The 22,812-nt window shown below is 37.0% G+C and overlaps 3 protein-coding genes across 5 annotated transcripts; all 3 read left to right on the top strand.

Annotated features, from left to right (window-relative positions):
- Window positions 1-609: 609 nt before the first annotated feature.
- znf408 (zinc finger protein 408) lies at window positions 610-4,838 on the top strand. Of its 3 annotated transcripts, none has more exons than XM_065289476.2 (5): window positions 610-739; window positions 1,783-1,997; window positions 2,259-2,326; window positions 2,443-2,711; window positions 2,820-4,838. In XM_065289476.2, coding segments are annotated over exons 1-5 (2,388 nt in total). In that variant the 5' UTR covers window positions 610-738; the 3' UTR covers window positions 4,655-4,838. The 3 variants fall into 3 exon arrangements, with proteins under 3 accessions (XP_065145548.1, XP_065145549.1, XP_065145550.1); XM_065289477.2 differs by having other exon boundaries at window positions 2,823-4,838; XM_065289478.2 differs by having other exon boundaries at window positions 2,262-2,326.
- Window positions 4,839-5,003: 165 nt separating this feature from the next.
- Window positions 5,004-11,355, top strand: f2 (coagulation factor II (thrombin)). The gene is made up of 15 exons (XM_065289479.2): window positions 5,004-5,142; window positions 5,437-5,617; window positions 5,750-5,907; window positions 6,102-6,126; window positions 6,361-6,432; window positions 7,869-7,974; window positions 8,124-8,326; window positions 8,533-8,844; window positions 8,964-9,071; window positions 9,176-9,302; window positions 9,475-9,642; window positions 10,036-10,209; window positions 10,422-10,600; window positions 10,714-10,784; window positions 11,099-11,355. The coding sequence occupies exons 2-15, from the start codon at window positions 5,497-5,499 to the stop codon at window positions 11,252-11,254; spliced, it is 1,980 nt and encodes a 659-aa protein (XP_065145551.1). The 5' UTR covers window positions 5,004-5,142; window positions 5,437-5,496; the 3' UTR covers window positions 11,255-11,355.
- Window positions 11,356-11,875: 520 nt separating this feature from the next.
- Window positions 11,876-21,688, top strand: arhgap1 (Rho GTPase activating protein 1). The gene is made up of 13 exons (XM_065289483.2): window positions 11,876-12,009; window positions 14,500-14,632; window positions 15,240-15,332; window positions 15,415-15,502; window positions 17,332-17,463; window positions 17,553-17,639; window positions 17,803-17,901; window positions 18,037-18,147; window positions 18,473-18,549; window positions 18,685-18,762; window positions 19,591-19,716; window positions 19,828-19,931; window positions 20,014-21,688. Exons 2-13 carry the CDS (start codon window positions 14,509-14,511, stop codon window positions 20,182-20,184), a joined length of 1,290 nt encoding a protein of 429 aa, XP_065145555.1. The 5' UTR covers window positions 11,876-12,009; window positions 14,500-14,508; the 3' UTR covers window positions 20,185-21,688.
- The last annotated feature ends 1,124 nt before the right edge of the window (window positions 21,689-22,812 follow it).

A 22,812-nucleotide genomic window follows, 5' to 3' on the forward strand; every position in this document is an offset into this window, starting at 1 on the left:
GAAGTATTTAAAGAAAATATCAATACGTTTACAGTGGTCTTTAGTGTGTGTGCGTGCGAGCGCGTAAAAAATGTCTCTCTAGCCCCATCTTGTGCTGAAAAGTATTTCTGCATATAGGTTGGATAAACGTTTTGGGCAGCATGGGTCATTACAACTATTAAAAAAAAATAGATAGTACACTATTGGGGACGCTCTGACACATCAAAATACTTATGACTTATAGATTTATTATACTTTTATCCTTTCAAAATCACATAATTATTTAATTGTAGTCATCTTCAAAAACTATAAAAATTTTAATTTAAAATGATCGATACGAATAGATAAAAAATATTTAAACCTGGTACTCTCTATAATACCTTTATAATTAACACTCACTTTAAAATACATTGTTTAAAGATAGGGCGTTTAGGTTAGATTTTGCTTTTCTTTGTTCTCTTCTTTTTATTTTTTATTTTTTTAATTATTCCTTTCTTTAAAGTTTGCTTTGTTCGTTGAAATTGATCTCTTGCATCCTGTTATGCTTTTGCCTTATTATGTAACTGTATGTATTATGCATAATAAAAATTAAAGAGAGTGCGTAGATTGTAGATAGAACTGTTTCTAGTGGGAACAGTTTCTCTGTAACAATTACCTGACTTCCGGTCGCTGGTTCGTTGGCTGGAGAACGATAATTTTCCCGGAGTTTAAGCTGGATAAAGCACCAAGTGGCCAACACGCAGAGGAAATATAACCCTGAGTTAGTTGAAATATTTTTTCCATATTTATGTTTAAAACGACGTTTAAATAAGCAAACAGATTTAACAATTACTTATATGATAACGCTGTTGGTTAGCATCATGTTCTACTTGGCTATCAAATGTATAGATTGTAACCTTATAGGTGCACAACAAAAACAACATTTAGCTGGAGGTCTTTTGTAACTTTTGTTCACATGGTTTATGTGACAACAAGATAAATCTTCAAGCTAGCTTTAGTCATTTTGACCAATTTTGTCGAATCAGCTAACGTTAGCTCTCTATTCTGTGCACGCGTTATCTGTGAATGTTTAATATTTACTTAGTAACGTTATTGAAATGCAACATGTGTTGAATTAAAGAAGTGGCTCTTTACTCATGCACGTGATTACTGTGTCCACCAGTCTGTTTTTGTTACTTTTACTAGCTTTATTTTTACTACTGTAAAACGGTTTTAAATTAATATAGAATGGTGTGTTACTTTCGTAATCTTTAATATGGCATATTTTGTAGGAATAGCTCAACTCCATAACTTAAGTCGACTTTTATAGCTGTAGATGCCGATGTCAAATTTTTCTCTGTTTTTATGAGATATAAATATTATTATTATTATTATTATTGTGGAAACTATTAATGACAAGATTCTGTGAAATCACATGTGCAACTTAATTGCCACTTAAAAGGATTGTTCACCCAAGAATGAAAATTATGTCATCATTTACTCACTCTTATGTTGTTACAAACCTGTATAAATGTCTTTGTTCTGATGAATACAAAGGAAGATATTTTGCAAACCGTCCGTTTACTTCAATAGAATTATTTTTCCTGCTATGGAAGTGAATGGGGTCAACAAACGGTTTAGTTACAAACATTTATTATTTCTCAAAATATCTTCCTTTGTGTTCATCAGCACAAAGAAATTTATACAGGTGATATTTTTTGGGTAAACTATCCCTTTAATTAAGCTTTCGAAAAGTTTTTTTCTTTCTTTTTTTTCGAAAAGTCAGTTTACCATCTTCTATCAATATTTTTTATTTCTGTCTAGTGACTACATACATTGGAAGGAATAACGACTCTGTGAACATGAGAGATTCCATTCACAGTGTGCTGAGATCATTACCACGAGGGCTGACTCTAGGCCCATCTCTGGCCATAGATGGACAGCTGGGTTTGTGGTGTGTTGGGCAAGGGTTAGAAAAAGGCACTCTGCTAGGTCTGGGGGAACCTGACAAAATGCTCACAAAGGAAAGGTTGGAAGAGGTATGCTTGCCCATATATACTAAACTGTTTTTAAATGCAATTCTGCATAAATGTAGATTTTATAATGCGCTGCATGTTGGTTTGAATTACATTTCCTGCCAAGTGAATAAATGAAACTGTAGTTGTTTGTTAGTTAATTTGTTGTTTTGGCATATCATTCATGTATTTTAACAGTACAGATGCTTTTAAAGGTATGTTGTTATTTCTATTAACTATTATGATGAGTAATACCACAATAAGTGAATATGTATTCTAATTCAGCAGGTATTACAAAGTAAAAGGCAGTCTGTGTTCAAAGGGCAACTCACAGATGAAATGTATTGGATGAGGTATGTGTATTTATTTGTTGTCCTTCTTACATGCATTTTGTTATCAGTATATTTTGCACAATTTATGAAAAAACTATAGCATCAGGCTTGTTTTACTTGTTCTGTTGCCTCCACAGATATGCCTGCAGTACTCAGAATATGGAAGAGATGAATGTCGGATTGCTTGAGGTGGATGGAAGGCCGTGTCTTCAGGTCAGCCAAGACATTAAACCTGGAAAAGAATTGCTCCTCTGGGCAGATCAACAAAATCTCCTCCTTGAGCCTATGAAGCCAGAAGATAAAACGGCAGCAATGCAAATAGAAGCCTGCAAATATGGACAACCAAAAAGAGAGCAAGTGGAAGCTCTGGCAGTGACCTCTTTAGATCAGCCTGCAGGCTGTGCAAGTGAGTAAATGCATAATATATGTGCTGTTCTGTTCGTGATGATGGTCAGATATGGTGATATGATATGGTCTTGTGCCTGTAATATCTAATGCAAATTGTGTCATCCAGCAGATCCTGTTCACAGTGGTTCAGAACAAAATACTGATATAAAAGTCATGCAAGACGATACAAAACCTCAAATTAACAGAAGTAAACCTCGAATCAAGATGAAAAGAAATCCAAAGGACTCTAAAGCCTCTACTTCCCAAGGGCAGAATGGGAAAGATGAGACGCATGAAGAGAATAAAGATGAGCATGGCGAAGAGCTTAATCTCAGAGAGGAGATTCAAAACAGCAGTGAGTCTACATTACAAGCCCTTTCATCAGAACAGCTGGAGCCAAAGAAAAACCTGAGAGCCAGCTCTCGCCTTGCAGCTAAACCTCGAAAGGTGCACTCAGCCGAAGATTCCTTCGAATTTCAAACACCTAAGGAGGAGTTACGCCGCACCAAAAAGCTTTCAGATAAAGCTGAGAGAAGTAACGACAAAAAGCAGACAGGTTACAACCATAAAGCAAAGCAAGACTCTCTGGATCTCCTTTTCCTTAATTTACGAGAAAAGAGACACAAATGTGACCAATGTGACAAGCGTTTTTTTCAGGTGTGTCATCTAAAGAAACACAAATTTACACATCAAGATCAGAAGCGTTACATGTGCACTGAATGTGGTAAAGGCTACAGCTCACAGGAAAGCTTCCAAGCCCACCTGCTAATGCACCAAGGTCAGAAGCCCTTTAAATGCCAACACTGTGACAAAAGCTACGGCTTAAAACGTGACCTCAAAGACCATCAGGTAATCCACACGGGTGAAAAACCGTATGTCTGTGACATCTGTGGAAAAGCTTTTGTGCGACGAGCCTCGCTGCGCGTCCACACAGAAGTTCATCGAAGCAAAGGGCCTGACTACCAGGTTACTAAGCACAAGTGCCCAGAATGCAATAAAGAACTGGCCAATTCTGCTTCTTTGAGGAACCACATGCGTCTGCACAGTGGAGAACGGCCGTATGTCTGCCAGCACTGCAACAAGAGCTTTCGGCAACGTGGGAATCTGCTTGGACACTTACGCATTCATACTGGAGAGAAACCTTACAAGTGCAAAAACTGTGACCAGCGCTTTTCTCAGCTGCCGGAACTGCGCAGACATCTGATTGTACACACGGGTGAGCTGTATCTGTGTCCTGTGTGTGGTAAGGCTTTACGGGACCCTCAGACACTAAGGGCCCATGAACGCCTGCACACAGGAGACAGGCCCCATAAATGTGAACAATGTGGGAAAGGGTACACGATGGCATCCAAGCTGCGGCGCCACTTGAATTCTCATCTTGGGGAGAAGCCATACCAGTGCCACGTGTGTGGAGTTAAATACACAATGATGCAGAGTCTTCAGAGGCATTTGAAGTCACACAAGCACCACGCTGTACAATTGGTTCTAACGCAGGGTCGACATAAAGGGTCAGGACGTAAAGCATCGAGCAAGCCTGGGAAGAGTGACGTCATCGGATCGGAGGTGGGACAGGCTGTGGCGTACATTCAACCCCCTCAGGACTTCACAATAGTGTCTCATCCCGAAGGTGTAGTTTTGGACTCTGGAGTTTACCATCATGGCTCAATAGTTTTGGGAAAGGGAGTTGAGAAGGGGCTTGAACAAATTGAGCTCAGTGAGAATATTTTTGAGATTGTTGTCCCGCAAAGCAATGCTCAGTGTATGGTAGTACAAGAACAGCCTTCTAGTGTCATATGTATAGAGGAACAGGAATCCAATGATTTAGTTGTCCAGGACAATAATCCCAACGACAACTGTATTGTAGTTTCAGAAGAGGATGTTAATAATTGTTTGGTCATATTACAAGGTCAGGATGATTTAAGCTCAGTAGCTGAAACTGTAGAAATAGAAACAGGGGTGTAACAGTAAAGGCTTTGGTTTCAAATTTGATATTTATATAAGATAATTTATACTGTCTTTAACCAAAGTAACAAAACAACTACAATCACTGAAACAGTCATTTTACACCTGTGTCAAATAAACTTTTCAGCTCTTTTGAATTAATGACTTGATGTTCTTTTAGTTTTAGGATTGCTCATTGCCGATATCAGTAAATATTGACTCCGGTGTGCAGTGGACCTTGTTTCTTTACTGTTTATACAGACATTGCACATTTGCAAAGAGAACCTATCGGAAAATACGCTAATGTGGGAGGAAATTCCATAATATATCTATTTTGTTGAAGAAATTAAGATGATGTCATTTACAAACTGTTCAGATACATTACAATGTGTGCGTTCGTAAGAAACGTTTAGCTATCTTCACTTGTTGTTTTGTTATGTTAACAGGAATCTGATTATTGGTACATTAGCTTAAAAAAATTATATTGCTTGTTGAGAGGTACAAACTGGGTAAGATTTGAACAGTTGAAAACTATTTAACTTGATGGATTTAAGAGAAATAAAGAGACTTATTTATTTAGTTGTTTTATGTTATTTAATTTCTTCCTTAAATTTAAATAGATCTAATCAGCAGGCATAAAGATATAAAGCCTCAGTGTTATCACTTTGTATTAAATATAGTTGTTATTGATGTTCCTCAGAAAGTAAAGAATGTTCCACAGTGATATGAGGGTGTATGACAGTGTTAGTGTTGAGCGATATCAAAAAGAGTTCAGACACTTTGTTCTCTTTGAACTCTGGTAGTTCAATATTAACTTGTGGTAAGCGCAGCTTTCTGACTGAGTTGGTGATAGACTGCATGAGATGCTCCACGTCCTTTTAGGATTACAGCCTCAGCCGTCCACAAAGATGGGAGCAAAGCAAGCACCTTTACTGCTCTCTTTACTTCTTGGTCAAGTTCTCCAGCTCACTTTGTGTTATGATGGTAAGAACCTGATCTGAAACAGGAATTTACAGTCTTGAGGTTTATATACAAATAAAACATTATTTTTAAAACATATAATTGTATTGTGTATAGATGTAGCATTTAAAGAAGTGTTTACTTTTTGTTCTTTAGTGTTTATTGACAATAAGGAAGCTTCTCAGATCATCAGGGCAAAGAGAGCTAACACACTTTTCGAGGAGCTAAAGCCAGGGAATCTGGAGAGAGAATGTGTGGAAGAGATATGTGACCACGAGGAAGCTCGAGAGGTGTTTGAGAGAGTTGATACAACGGTGAGCAGATGCATTTTGAATTGTAGGAAATGGAAACATATTTAAAACGCTTTAAATGTATATGGGATGTTTCTTTCCCTTAGATAGTATATCTTTATGGCATTTGAAAAACTTATTTAATGTAGTATTTAATGCACTAATGTACTGGCTTTATTATTACTGTTGGAATGATTTCTGTCTTGCATTTTTTTCAGGAAAGCTTTTGGAAAAAATATTTAGGTAAGAATTTATAGATCTATGAAACTTTGACATAAGGTTTAGTGTAAACAGTGACAACATTTTGTGTAAACACTTTCTATTGAACCAGGGACAAAGTGCGTTTTCACTGGCTTTTTCTGTAATATACAAATTTAAGTGTTGTGTGAGTTGAGTAGTATTAGCAACTAATGTAAAGACATTGAAGTTCTTTAGAAAGCTTTGTAACATTTTTCCTGTTTCATCTTCTTTCCACAGACTGTAAAGGAACAACATTACTAAGGACAAAAACAAATATTGACAGTTTGAGAACATGCGTGAAGAAAGAGGGTAATGTGAATAAACTTTATTTCGATAGTAAACTTTAGAACAGGTGTCTCCAACATAGGTGCCCACGGGCACCAGGAAGCCTGCACAGAGTTTGTATGGTGCCCGCCAAAGCACATTCTATTAATAGTCTCAATTTTAATATTTATTTATTACATATTGTTTACATATTACCTTGGATTGGTTTAATTATGTTAACATTTTAAACAATACTAAAACATATCAACAACTAAAATAAATAAAAGCAACTAGTAAAACAAACTTTTGAGAGTAAACTACATCAAAAAGTAGCCCTCCAGATTTTTTATCCGTTGTGGTAGCCCTTGCTCACAAAAAGGTTGGAGACCCCTGCTTTAGACCTACTACTTACTTGAAGCAACTTATAATAAATCACGTCACTATACCTACTTATAAACTGCTTCTCAACTAATTCTCATTAGTTTGCAGCTACATGTCAACAAACTCTCAGGGGCGGTTTCCCAGACAGAGATTAGACTAGCCCTAGACTAAAATAAGTAAATGTAAGAGCTGTCCAAACTGAAAACAACTTGAACTGACATATCTTAATGCCCTTTGTTTTGCCTCAAAATGCACAAGTAATGTTTTTAGTAAGGCGTGTTTGTTAAAACTAGTTCTATTTCATAATTAAACTAAGGCCTAGTCCAGGCTTTAGTTAATCCCTGTCTGGGAAACCGCCCCTCAGAGTATTAATAGACAGTCTGTAAAATGTCTGATGGGAAACCATCACTTACATAATCTTCTAAAACATCAATGAATGCAAGTTGACAAGAAGTCACTTATAGTTGGCAGAGGCGGACCCTACTTGAGTATTTTAAGTACATTTTCCAAGCATCTGTGATTTATGAGAGGTTTGTCTTGGGAAAAAATTTACTTTTTACTAAAAAATGTTCACTACATTCTAAAGAATAGAATCATACTGTGTATTCCTTTTATATTGCATATTAAAATTTATTTAATACCTAATTACAAAAAATGGTGTACGTTTACTTTTCAAAGTACTTTTTACTTAAGTAAAAGTAAAAAATACTAGATGTTTAATGTACTTAAATATTACATATTAACCAAAAACTTGAAATTATGAAATGTAGAGGAGTAAAAATTAAGATAATATGCTTTGGAATGTATGTTTTCCAAAGATAAAAAACACTGATAAAATATGAATACTTGAAAATGTACTTTTATGTAGAAAGTAAAAATACTTAAGTAGTGTCCGCCTCTGATAGTTGGTAAAAATCAGACTATCAAAATGTGTTACGCGACATAGCGATGCAAACTTACTCCAACATACTTAAACAAACATGTTACTAAAACTTAATTAGGTAATTATTGTAACAGACATTGTTGGTGAAAGGTAGCAACTTGTTTCCCAAAGTTTTGTTTAGTAAAACAACCCTTGCGTTTGCATCCGTGATTGACAGATGACTGCTACATCGGTATTGGTGAAAATTACAGAGGCAGTGTGTCTGTCACCAAATCTGGAAGAGAGTGCCAGTACTGGAAAAGCAACTTCCCCCACAGGATTCAGTATGTTGTTTTTTTATTAAACCGCAAAAAGGCACATGCAATGTAACAGTATCTAGCAGTGCCATTTTAACGCATTGGCTAATCATGGTTAAATGCTGACTTATGTGGTAGCTTCTCTAGCTTAATGTTGACTTGTTTCTCTTCTATAGTGAAATTAATGTCACACAGCTGCAGCACGCAGAGATCAACTGCAAAAATGTAGATAAGAGCAGTGGTGGAACCTGTAGTGAATTGAGTGTCACGCAGCTACCGGCGAACCGCTGCAGAAATCCAGATAAGAGCAGTGGTGGACCCTGGTGTTTTACAAGAGATCCCACGGTCAGGAGGGAGTCTTGCAGTGTGCCAAAATGCGGTAAGAAAATCACACAACAGACCAAAACATATAAGCATGGTGTGGTGGAATGGCTAAAGGTAAGGACTGGTAACCAGAAAGTTGCTGGTTTGGTCCTCGTAAGCTTTCGTCCATGAGCCATTGCTTTTTGAACATTTTACCAATAAATCAATATTTTTAAATGAATTTTACCACCAGTCCTGATCATCTCAGTCTTTCCTCCTCAGGTGAAACTGCTCCTGCTCCTCCTCAACCTCCTACAGTCAAGGCTCAGGATAGTTACGTTAAAAGTAACTGTCTACATGGAAACGGGGAGGCCTACTCGGGAGATCTGTCTGTGTCTTTGGGGGGTCACACCTGTCTGGATTGGAACAAAGCAGAAGTGCAAGCCTTGCTAAAGGGGAAAGATTTTCTGCCTGAAGTTCAGCTGGTAAAGAACCACTGTAGAAATCCAGATGGAGATATGGATGGACCGTGGTGCTATGTAAAGGAAGCAAGTGGAAACATAACCATTGATTATTGTGACCTTGAGTTGTGTGGTGAGCATTATCTTTTTACTCATTTTATTCATCAAGAAAAATATTTCACATCCGATTGCACATTAGATAAATGATGAAAACACCACACTAAACTATTTATCTTTGTCATGTACTCCTAGATGCTCCTCTGGACCAGTTTGTGGAGGATGCAGGTGGTCGAGAGAGAACAACTCAAGAAGAGAGGAAATCTTTCTTTAACCCTCGCACCTTTGGTAATGGAGAGCAAGGTAAGAGACTCACAACTGTTGTTTTATTGATGTTATCACTGGAGGAGGTTTGATTTATTTAGTTATAAACTAAGTGTAAAGTTAATGATTATATATTTTGTTAGATTGTGGAGTGCGCCCCTTATATGAGAAGATCAATAAAGAAGATAAAAATGAGAAGGAGCTGTTGAAGTCATACACTGGAAGCAGAATTGTGCGTGGAGATGAAGCTGAAGTGGCCAGCGCTCCATGGTGAATATAACGGCAGTAACATCAGATATATATTTTATAAGCAGTGACTGTTTGTTTGAGACTCAAAATCTTTACTTGAAGTCATCTGTACTTCGTACACTGAACTTCGTTGCCTTTCTTGGCATTATTGATGCTAATTATGTGTTGTATGTTGTGACTGATGCTATTTTAGGCAGGTAATGCTGTATAAGCGTAGTCCTCAAGAGCTGCTCTGTGGTGCCAGTCTAATCAGTGATGAATGGATTCTGACTGCAGCTCACTGCATTCTTTACCCACCTTGGAACAAGAACTTCACGACCAATGATATCCTTGTTCGTCTTGGAAAACACTCTCGTACCAAGTGAGCCCTTAAAACTCTTGTGTAGTTGTATAGATGCCAACAGGTATATTATACAATGACAGTAACCCTGAGGCAAAGAAAATAACATCTACTATTAAAGGGCAGATCTGAATGCAGGAAATGTGAACCAGTTTGTAAAGTCATTTCTTTTGTGATTTCCTGTTTTCTATGTAAAATCATCCCACATAATTTAAAGAACATTCTGTGAAAATAAATACATTGAGACTTTAGCCTGAATATCACATACATGGTCACATATGTGTGTGTATATGTAGGCTGTGAAGCTTTAAAATTGTGAATTCCATGTAGAAATTTGAAAAATCCGTATGTAAGCATTGTTTTCTGTGTAATGTTTCTGTTACTGGAGGTTTTTGAAACCTTTTCTATTTTCAGGTATGAGAAGGGCACTGAGAAGATTGTGGCCATTGATGAAATAATTGTCCACCCTAAATATAACTGGAAGGAAAACCTGAACAGAGACATTGCACTTCTGCACATGAAGAAGCCTGTAGCCTTTACTGCTGAGATCCACCCTGTCTGTCTGCCTACCAAAAGCATCGCAAAAAAGTAACAGTACTTAAAATAGTTTAATAAGCTACTAACCTTCAAAGCAGGTTATTTTATGCATTGGTCTAACTTATGTTATGAATGGTGAAATGTACTAATAACAATCATTTTTATTCATTTCAAAAGTTGTCATAGAGACCGTATATATATATTCAATACTAATTTTGTAATAATACATGATTTAACTTCCTTTTTTCCTCTCATTTATGAAGTTTGATGTTTGCTGGCTACAAGGGCCGTGTGACTGGTTGGGGGAACCTCAAGGAATCATGGACCTCTAACCCCGGAAATCTTCCAGCAGTGCTGCAACAGATTCACTTGCCGATTGTGGATCAAAGCATCTGCCGCGAATCCACCTCTGTCATAATCACTGACAATATGTTCTGTGCTGGTAAGACCAGCCAAACTATTTCACATTAGGATCCTTATTTCAGACTTATAAATTCAGACAACTGTAATTTCAAGTAAGGTTTTTGCACTCAGGTGTCATCTTTTATTTTACAGGTTATAAGCCAGAAGACTCAGCTAGAGGTGACGCTTGTGAGGGAGACAGTGGTGGGCCTTTTGTGATGAAGGTATGAAAAATTGTTTAAAAAACAATTGAATTCTGCATATAAGTGCACCTATAAAAACTTGTATTTCCAAGTTAATAACACGTTCAAGTTAAACAATAACATACACTTGACAAAACTACTATTGAGCATTTAACAAAAAACTATTTTAAAAACATAAAAATGCCTAAAAATGTATTTATGTCAAATATTTATGCATCTATATTTGCCCAACACAGGTAGCCTATTACAAAAACATGGGAGTCATTATGTTTAAGACTTTATTGTTTCATAAGTAGATTTTTAAAAGTCCTCATGAAACCTCTCAATGCCCACAGAGTCCTACAGATAAACGTTGGTATCAGATTGGCATCGTGTCATGGGGTGAGGGTTGCGACCGTGATGGCAAATATGGATTCTACACACACCTGTTCCGAATGCGTCGCTGGATGAGGAAAGTCATCGACAAAACAAGCTCAGCAGATGATGAATGATCCTCCAACCTTTATAAAGGGACCTTTACCACACAAGAACCACTTTGGTTAAATTTGATCGTGCAAATTGATTAATAAAATTCTTAGTTCTTTATGTTGTACATATGTGTGTGTTTCTTTCCTTGTGTCCAGTCAAAGAAATGCTGTTTGTTTTCTAATGAGATAACAGATTTTGCTTTTGACCATTTTGATTTTGGGTCAGTTTGTCCAAAACAGTAACAGAAAGAATAGTAAGGTGAGCTACACAACTCGGAATGCTTTAATTTGTTAACGACGATTTATCAGTACTAAATCTCTATGCTTTCCATAACAAAAACAGTAGTTTTAGAGCACACTGTAATTTGGCGAACTGGTACTTTTCAAACGGAAGGATGCATCCTTCGGAGGTTGCATTTGCAGGCTGCATGACTTATAAAGACTGTCCCATTTCAGAATATTAACAGCTATTAACTTTATTATTATACTTAATTAATCGTAAATTGTTGTAATGTGATTTATGACTTGCGAATGTAATGCTCAATTAGCTTAAATAAACGAAACTTGATGACGTATGCAGCCTGCATATGCGACCTCCGGAGGATGCAGCCCTCCGTTCGAGACACACTGGGGGGCGTGGCCACTCGCTCAAGGGGGTGATTTATCTTGCTTCCGGGGCGTTTACGCTGAACTACGCGGATCTCAAACAGGAAGTGCAGCAATAAAATTGCAAGATTGACAGAGTTCTGAGGACTTCAATAGGGAGCGCTGAAAATTAGGTAATCTAGTTTCTCTTTGTTTGCCTCGGTGTAACCTGCTGATTTTTTCCGCGATGATAAGACACACAACCCTCTAGCCATACCGTATAGAAACACTTGTTAGATATGTTAAGTTAAAGCAGGTTTGCAGCTAGTTAGCTTAGCAGACTGTCGAACCATAATTGCAGCATCTGGCTTCAGCCTAATCAATGTCAGTGAGAGAAACGGTGATGCACCTTTTTTAAATCGCACAATAGTGATTACATTTCCTTTGTGTGCTATGTTCGCTTCTTGTCTGTTAAATGCGATGTAAACACAAATCCAGATGTTGCGTTCCCTTAGAAACGCTGAGGAATCTGACGCTATCTGTACGCATCTGACGACAGTGTGTATTAAACCTATGCAGCAAATAATGAAAACTAAACCTTTGGCTTTGTTGTTTTAGTTTAACGCGAGTTGTCAAGAGCAGAAGATTTCTTACATGACTGTCTGTCAGTGTGTATGGGCACACCCTTAAAGTGTGATCACCGTTCTTAATGTCGACGACTTCTATCCGCTTTATATAGTTTTTTTTTTTAAGTAAATTCCAGTGAAACCCTGTCTTAGTGTGTGTTTGCTAAGTTGTATAGTTACGATCATTCATAATGGGTTTCTTTAATTGGTGGCTTATATGCCGATATTAGGAAAGCACTGTGGATAATAAAACAAAAATGTAATGAAAAACATGCTGAAAGTCAAGTATGATCAAGTAAATGACAAAAGTATAGAAAGATTTATCTGATGATACAAATAATAAAAAAACAATATATCAAAGCATTATATCAGTATGTCACTATCTTTAAATGGTATTTTTAATTCTGTATTTGGCTGTGTATCATTTGGTAAGAGATGAGCAGAATCACATGATGCTACTGCTAAGTTTTAGACCACCACATTTTCTGTCTGCCTGTCTGCTTTCATCTGCTAGATTGTGCATCTGAACCCTACCAGAGAGCTTTAACAGAAACCGAATCAAAGGTGTAAAGTGGGCCAGTTTGTTTTCTTCTTTATAATCATTGCATTTATATTTTAATAGATCTCTTTATTTAAAATAACATAAAAATGTAACAACACAGGTGATTCATCATTCACTTAAAAAGTGCAAAATTGCTTGATCCATAATTTTAGCGGCATTACTGATAGTATTCTGTTAATGATTTGCTTAATACTGCATTCTTGCTATGTTTTAGTCAATAAGTAAACAGAGATCTGTTGGTTTTGGAGGTGAACAGGTTTTCATTAGAAATCTTGTTTTAACTTTGGGGTCTTTGTTTCTGTACTACATTGCTGGATGGTGGACTTCACAGAGTGCCGCCCTGATGCCTCTGAAGCACAACTGTGAATGAGTCACATTGTTTTTGCTGATGGTCTGGTAAACCTTTTAATGAATAAGAAAAAACTATAAATCAAAATTTGGACTTGGGCTCTTAAGCTAACTCAAAGGATATACGACTTAAAAATATAAAGAAAATTGCCAATGACTAGAATAAACTGAGATAAGCTCCACTTTTTTTATCAGTTTGATTTGGTTATGTCACCTTTTCATTGTCATATATGGATGTGGGTCTGATAACAGAATTATATGGAAGATGTTGATAAGCATGAAGCTGGCTCTAATATGGCTTGAGGATATAAATAGGAGCAAAGGTTAAAACCGAGATGCCCTGTTAGTATACGGATGGCCGGCAACGTTGCCGCTCAAGGGACTGTCACAGCAGATTACTGTCTGAAAAAACGCCTGTGCTTGTAGCCTTACAGCTATACACACACACACCGACTGATTTAACTATCACACTTCCGCAGTTCCCCTAAATAAACAAGTGTTTATATAAAGAATTTAATTATTTCTGCAAAGCTTGATCTTTTATGCAGTTTCTGAAAGCTGTTACGAAGCTACGAAGGTTGATTTTGTCTGACTTGCTAAAAAAAATCCCATTATGAGATGTTAACAGTTGTTGGCATGAAGTAGTGGCATGCATATAAAAGAGCATTGTGCTGCTTGCATGTTGTTTATTGCAAGACCCCAACTAGAACTGTAAGTAAAGACTGGATCAAGTCCAAGTCACCAAGTGAGTGTTGACTGTTTAATTTCACTACATGCATGAATTTGCAGTAAACTCTATCTGCAGGCTTTTGAGTTAATAATTTGCATCTACCAGAAATATGCCAGATATAAATTTAAGATTCTGTATCAAAGCAAAAAATAAATAAAATTGGCCAAGTGATGTGTGGCACTGTGTACTGTATTATGGAAGATACTGAATGCAAGACTGTGTTACGAAACTGGCAGTGAGCTGTTTTCGTTACATGTGGTCACCCAGTGTGAGTCAGCTAGTCACGTAAGTGTGTGCCAGCTGCCTATAAGAATATAAATGACAGATGACAGAATGGATAAAAATAGTTTTGTGTAGTTCATATTATTGTTCTTTTATCTGTCTGACAGTTTGTGTGTTTTTTTTTTTGATGTTTCAGAGGACCATCATGTCCTCTGACCAGCTGGTGGACTTACAGGATGACTCTCCTAGCCCTGCTGCCTTGGACCATCTTCAACTGGTACAGAGCAATCAATGGCCACCAGATGAACCTGTTAGCCTGAGCAAATCTGGTGAGTGCCCAAGGAGTTGTAAGTTTCAATTTTTTTATTTTGCAGAATCATTTATCAGAAGAAAATCTGAGTTCTGGTAATTGGTCACAAAAGGAAGCAGCTGCCAAGAACTCATTTTTATCACAAATATTTATCATAGGCTATATTTAGAACCAAGTGGCTTCCAGTTGCGATAATTGTCATGGTCTATTTAAGAGGCAGTAGAAAACCGAAGAAGTCATGCAGCATTACTCACAGTGTACAGATGCATATAAACACACGCTTACAACACATACGCATGCCATTCTGTAACACGGTACAGAGAGTTGATGATAACTGGATGTGCATGTAAAATCCTGTATAATTTATTTGTTTAAAATCTAGATTAGACTGAGCTCCCAAGGGTTTGGTACAGTGGAAAAAGTGAGATCTAAGAAGCTGAAACTCTAGGAAATGCATAGTAGCATATTTATATTTCTGTTCTGCAAACCTTTTCAAGTATTTTTATGATAATAAAGAATATGTATAATGATTTTGTTTGATGAGTGTTGTTAGACTGATAAGGACTTCCTTCTGATCAAAGAGCGGTGGTACATAGGTTTAATGTTCATTATTGTCCTTCCTTCAGCTTCAGACATTAAAAATCTTGGTGGTACCTCACATCTGCCCTGGGACGACCCCTTTTATGACATCGCAAGACATCAGATTGTGGAGGTGGCGGGTGAGACATTTTCTAGCTTTTAGACACTGTGTAAAGCACTCAGAAATGCCACTACATTTTCTTTTGCTCCCTCTTTTTACAGGTGATGATCACTTTGGTCGAAAAGTCATTGTTTTTAACGCTTGTCGCATGCCTCCTCAACATCAGCTGGATCACCACAAATTACTCATGTAGGCAATCATATGTGATTTTCTAGTGTTGTAAATATCTGAATGTTTATGTGAAAGCAGAAGACATCTTATCTTATCATCTCATGTTTATGTGAGTTACACCCTGAAAGTTTTATTCTGTTAATTTTATAAAGGCATAAGCTTGTGTAACTCATTGGTTTTCCTGGAATGTAAAAAACATTTAGTTATTTTCTATGGTGTGACACAAAATCATTTAGGGGTAGTTTACCCGGACAGGGTTTAGATTAATTCAGAACTAGGCCTTAGTTATAGGACATTCAAGTAGTTTTTACAAACAAACCTTACAAAAAACAATGCTGGTGTGCATCTTGAGACAAAACAATGGCACTGATAGATAGTTTGTTAAAATATGGCAGTGCAAGATGTTTTTAGATAAGGGCAGCTCAAACATGCATTTTAGTCTGGGGTTAGGATAAGCACTATCCAGAAAACCGCCTCCTTGGGGCGGTTTCCCGGACAGGGATTAGACTAGTCCTAGACTTAAACACTTTTAAGAGCTCTCCAAACTGAAAATAACTTGCACTGACATATCTTAAAATACATCAGTGCCCTTTGTTTTACCTCAAAATGCACACAGGTAATGTTTTAAGTAAGGCATGTTTGTTAAAACTAGTTATATTTCCTAATTAAACTAAGGCCTAGTCCTGGATTAAGCTAATCCTGGTCCGGGAAACCGCCCCATTATGTTTCATTTATCAAGTTATCTGGTCTGGTTTCACAGTCAAAGCTTTGCTAAAGCCAGGACTAAGCCTTAAATAGGCTCTATGCCCAGCTGCACTACTTCCTGAACTTCAGCCAGCTCCTTGTTTCCTGTCTGCCATTATTGGACAAACTGATTAATCCAGGTGTGTCTGATTATTGTTGTTGTGACTTCTGAGGTCAGGGACACCTGGATTAATCAGTTTGTTTGTGACTACTGAGGTCAGGCACACCTGGATTAACCAGTTTGTCCAATAATGGCAGACAGGAAACAAGGAGCTGGCTGAAGTTCAGGAAGTAGTGCAGCTGGGCATAAAGTCTATTAAGATGTTTAAGCATCTTTCATGATTAAGCCTTCGAATAAGACATTACAGGTGTTTATCTTGAGATAAATCAATGGCACAGGCATAATTTAAAATCTGTCAGTAAAAGTCTTGTCTGGTAGAGACAGCACAAACATGTGTTTAAGTCTAGGACTAGCCTTTAGCCTTGTCTGTAAAACCAGGGGATGGTTAGTAAAAAATGCAAATGTCAGGTGCAAAAGCCGCTAAATGCCACCTCTGTCAAAATAGCATGTAAATATTTGCAGCATGTAAATACTTTCACTTCAAATCCGCTTAATCCCGGCCTCAGGCTATTCAGAAATACCACTTTGCAGAATCCATTAAAATATGCTAATTTACAGGAAAACATGTCAGATGGACTTAGATGGTTTTGCATCTGAGCTCTTCATATTTAGTACAACAGTTTCATTTTCATTTTGTGTTCCACTGTTTTAACTTTGTCAACACCCAATATGCTGAGTGTTGCATGCACTCAATCATGTGCTCGTGAGTTGAGGGCACTGTAATGTCTTAAGACAAACATGTTTCATGAAGTGAAGTTATAAAAACTGTAAGGAACTATAGTGATGGTAGAATTGAGTTACCATAAAGGTCTACATATAAAACAAATACCCCCCTCCCCCCCGACTGGTTTACCCGTATAAAAAGTGTACAGATTGTTCTTGATATTGTACTTGCTTACAGAAGTTAGTTTTGATGAATTTGATGATGTGTTAAGAGTGTAAGAGTGCTAATGTGTGTTTATCCATTGATGAATGTGTGCAGGTATTTGAAGCAGACTCTTGATAAGTATGTGGAGAGTGACTATACGCTCATCTACTTTCATCACGGTATGACCAGCGATAACAAGCCCTCTCTTAACTGGATTCGAGATGCCTACCGGGAGTTTGACAGAAAGTGAGTGATGCTGCTGTTGGTGTCGGGCTTTAACAGATACAAAAACCTTGTTCGTATTTTTAAGCTGAAGTTTTGATGGGTGTTTGCAGGTATAAGAAAAATATCAAGGCACTATACATCGTCCATCCCACCATGTTTATCAGAACCATCCTTATTCTCTTCAAACCCATCATCAGGTCAGTTGCTCGCTCTAATAATGATACTGGACATTTTACTTGTGATACTGTCCCACAGTAGTGTGGGATTCTGTATATTACAGTGTGTAGTTTGTTTTTCATATGAATATGGAGTTCCTGTGCTCTACAACCTACATTGTATGTGTTTATGTTGCTTTCACAGCTTTAAGTTTGGCCGTAAAATAAACTACATCAATTATTTGAGTGAGCTGGAGGAGGTTGTGAAGTGTGAACAGCTGGTGATCCCCAGAACAGTCAGAGAGTAAGAAATAAACTACATACATCTTCTACATACCCTAATTTTTCTGAAAACTATATAGAAAGAATGGTTAATAGTTAAATATACTGTATGTGGTCAACAAAATTGAGATGCATTGAAGTTGCTATTCATGTGTAGGTATGATGATAAGATTCGTCTGTCTCAGAAGCCGTCAGCCGTCACTGTACTGGACTCACCCACACTTAGTCCTTCCCTTCCTTTCCAGCAATTTGGTGTCCCTCTGTTAATGTGAGTTTTTTTTAATCCCTTTCCTCTCACAGCTCACGCACAATATGAGCAGTATTATGTGCATCTATGTATCATTATTTTATGCAATAACATTTATTTAGTGCAGTACTGTTATGTGTGATGTTCTTATTGTTTATTGTAGCACCTAATGATTACCTAATGAATGATCACCAAAATGTTAATCTGTCAAAACATTATAGGATGTTGTTCACATTCAACTATTTTTATAAATTGTGAGAAGTTCTTTATCGCCATGTCATGTTTTGTAAGGTGGTTTGGTGAGATGTGAGTGTCAAAAGTTTTATTGTACTTTATGTTTGTATAGATTGAGAGAGAGGGGTGCAAACGCTGAAGGAATTCCACTAGTGATGTTTCAGACTATTGGATTCCTGCAGGAGAATGGTAGGTGTCTTACTGATTTCTTGTTTTTTGTTACGTTCCTTGCTAGAAACCAAAATTGCTGTAAACGACATAAAAAGGTGGCAGGTCAAATTATTTTGGCCTGTTTTGAATCTTTCACTCGTATCTTTTCTTTAGGTCTACAGACAGAGGGAATTTTCAGGCGTTCTGCAAATGTTTTTCAGGTTAAGGAGATTAAGCAGAAATATAACTCAGGTACAGTCACATGATTTTCTGATCTGTATGCAGATATGCAGGGCACACATCTTTTAAAGTCCCCCTGTAGTTGATAATTTCATAAACTTAAACTCATCTTTGAGCATCATAATTGTTTCATGCTGTAAAACAGCTTAAATGTAACTATACGCCCTTGCCTTATTTAGTTTACATGGATCTGTAAATATGTAATTTAGTTCTCTACTCGATCACCCAGCTCGGACTGTAGATATGAATATGCAAAATAGTCCCCCGTCTTCACCACCTCTGACCATAGATATATATGTAAATAGATGCTACATTCGGCATATTCGGACACATAACTATTAAGTCCGGTTTTACACAATGCATATATGAAACTTGCATTTGCAGCACTAATTCTTTAGCATTACCTGTGCACTACCATTATTAGTGAGATACTATTGTGTCAGACTGTATTCACAGGAATCAGATCTATTTTAACTGAAAGCACTCGCTGTCTCTTTTGGTAGGAAGGTGAGGAGCTGTAGCTCATTTGCATTTAAAGGTACAGACACGGAAACGGCACATTTTTGCTCCCACCCAAATAGAGGCATTTCGGAGATGCAATACAATTTATTTATTTATTTGAGTTGAAACTTACAGACATATTCTGGGCACACCTGAGACATATTACATTTCGTAAAAATGGGCATAATATGTGCCCTTTAAAGCATATTAAAACAGCACATACATAAACAACTATAAAAACGTGATTTTCACCACAGGGGGACTTTAATACTTCCTGTCACTAGGAATGATAAGCATTAGTCCTCTGAATGGTGTATGTGTATGCTTATGTGTGTATAGGAGAGGAAGTGAATTTCTCTCAGGGTGATGTCCACTTGGCAGCTGTGATCCTAAAAACCTTCCTCCGAGAACTGCCAGAGCCGCTGCTCACCTACCAACTCTACAACGACATTGTCAACTTCCACAGTGAGAAGACACACAAGCACTCACATGCCACCTTTATATATGCCTCCTGTACTGAAATACCCACACGCAAATTTAAACTACCTTATTTGTGTTGTGTTGTGTTATTGACAGATGTTGACAGCCAGTCTAAGGCAGAAACAATTAGAAACATGCTGATGTCACTAACTGAGGAGAGCTATGCATCACTGCGCTTCCTTGTCCAGTTCCTTGCTCAGGTACTAATTGGCTTTCCTCAATAGTTAATTTCCTAGTTACATTACTTCTTTATTCACGTCATTATTGTGTTTATATGTGTAGGTATCTGCTAACAGTGATGTCAATAAAATGACCAATCCCAACCTGGCTGTAGTGTTTGGGCCCAATTTGCTCTGGGGCCAAGATGCTGCCATGACACTCAGCGCGATCGGACCAATCAACAATTTCACACGCATTCTGCTTGACCTCAATCAAGAGATTTTTACCAAGTGAGGAGCAGCAGAAGACTTTAACTCCACCCCATTTGTTGCCCCTCTGTTGCCGTGCACCGTCCTCCTTGGTATCTACCCTTTGTTGCCAAATGCATGAGTATTTAAACTGTATGAAGCTACACAGAAATAATAATCGAGGGGGCAGAATTAATTTGATTGAAATGAAAAGACCTATTGTTGGGCTTTCACAAAAGATTAGGCTGTGACAATCACTTCCTTTTCTCTTCCGCAGAAATCTTGTAGCTAAGTTACTATGGTACTGCCTAGGCAGAATAACTGTATAGAGACCTAAATCAGTGAACCAGCAATGAATACATAGCTGTTATGTCCATTTTCGGGCTTATTTAGTGGTATTGACTCGACCAGTGTGAATTCATTGCCGTTTTTGGAGAAGAATTTTCATCAAAATTAAATGAAAATTGTGAGCCATAGTAAACAACTATGGGCCAGTTCGAAGCACTACTCAAACTTGAAACACTTATTTTAACACGTTTCTGTTTTATTATGTAAGGTCTATGATATTATGTATTATCTTATTGAGCTTTCATTCAATCTTCATTTTTTTAATATATCTAATATTTTTTTCTATTATCTAGTCACCTTCACTGCATCACCTGTTTATTTCAGTGGTTTAAGGAACCGATACAGTAAGGCCAGCACAGGATATATCCACACATTACTTAAGGGGAATGTTAATTTAAGACAAATAATTAAATAGGTTTTGGGGAGGGCTTTTTGGGATCCGTTTTGAAAGCATTTCATATCTTTTATTATATATGTTCTGTTTAATTCAGTGTTTATACAAATATATTCTCTTTGAATGTGTGTGTAGATCTTTGTGCGTGTGTTCAGTAATGCTGTTGTATTATTTTACCCCATACAAGATTATATGGTTTGTGACATATTGTACCTGTAAGATGTACTGTCTGTCATGAACAATGCCATTTAAGAAAAGGAAACTCAAAACATTTGCTGGTGTTTTTATCTATAAGACATATCATAGTGTGGAGCGGGAACTCTCTTATTTGCTTCAGTTTGACGATAAATGGATATAATGCTACGGATTTTGCACAAAGTAGGCTTGTTTCATAAAGCAGGTACAAATAAGTGTCATATGAACTTGCTGTTTAATTGTAATTGTGTCATGTAAACATCCTGTTCATGTCAATACATCTGAGCATTGGCATGTGGACCAGTGGCTTAAATAGTTTAAGCAAAGCTCCCTCAAACCAACGTGTTTGTGTGCCTTACTGGAATGACTGGCTGTTTAATCCTCCTTTTCTGGACAAATCTGTAAACTTTGTGCCATTTTGTTGTATCAAAATGCCTGCCTGTTTTTCTGTACTGTAAATGTGTATTTCTGGTTTCCAGGTGGAACTTTGCATTACTTCTTTTGTGAAGTTTCTTTTCTTCCAGTTCGGCTGTTAAATTGTATTCCATCGTTTTCAAATTCTTTACTTTTGTACATTATTTTGTGAATTCTGAGTAAAAAATTGTAAGAGGTGGTAGATGTGTTGTTTGTTTGTTTTAGTTTTACTATATATCAGTAGCTAATAAAGTGAGCAAATAAACTAATAGTTTTAAAAAACAAATTTAAGTAACAGCAACATTTATTTTAGATTTTTCTACATCAATAACAAGCTTATGAGTAAAATATAAACCAACTTAATATTAATAGCCCCAATTTTAGTATTTTTGTTATATTAGCTTGGCTGATTTTATGCATTTTAACAGTGATAAAACATTTCAACAAGTATAACAAAAAAGTTTTGAGTAGACTATTTAAAAAAGTAGCCCTCCTTGTTTTTCCATTGTGGTAGCCCTTGTTCACAAAAAGGTTGGAGACTCCTGATATAAACAGTAACCTGTGCCATGCTGACAGTTCGCTTATATTTTGAAATTTGTGTGTGTACAGTACAAGCAGATAGTGGAGCACTGTGTACACATTGTACTATAAAGATATAATTTCTGACGTACCAAGTTACGTAATACCTAGTAAAACTTATGGCGCCTAAAATATAACTGTCGTCGCTTTTGTGAGCAGGAATAACTGCACAGCCAGACAGGTTTGCATAAAGGATTTTTTGTGGACGATAGGAAACCATTGTCCAACTGTGGTGAAAATAACACCTAACACCCGATTTGCCCTAATAAGGAAGTATTACAAATTCTACCACAGCTAAGGTTCTCATGAATATTAAAACAGCTGACATATTGCGTAATAACCGTCCGGTCACTTACACCGATTAATAGTCATGAGCCAATCTCTCTTGGTTAATAACATGCACTAAGCCTTAACCATAGTATTATTTGTATTTCACTTGCAAGAGACACCTTTCCTAGTTTGTATAAAATAAAATAGAAGAACAGCTCTTTTGAAATAAATCATTTAATACACAACATTTACATGCCATATTAACAAAGTGAGGGAAATAAAACAGTCGAAGAAGGTCCAGCTCCTAAATGATGTAAAATAAAGCCTTAAACTAGATTACGAAAAAAAACAATAAGCAATCTTCATATTTAAAATCGTGACATGTAGTGATCATGAACTGTACCTTAAAGAATGAATGAAACTGTAGAATGCATTTTGGGGGGGCATTTACAAGGATCAGGTAAGCAGGTAAGA

Source organism: Paramisgurnus dabryanus, chromosome 2, assembly GCF_030506205.2.
Source record: "Paramisgurnus dabryanus chromosome 2, PD_genome_1.1, whole genome shotgun sequence".
Lineage (NCBI taxonomy): Eukaryota > Metazoa > Chordata > Actinopteri > Cypriniformes > Cobitidae > Paramisgurnus > Paramisgurnus dabryanus.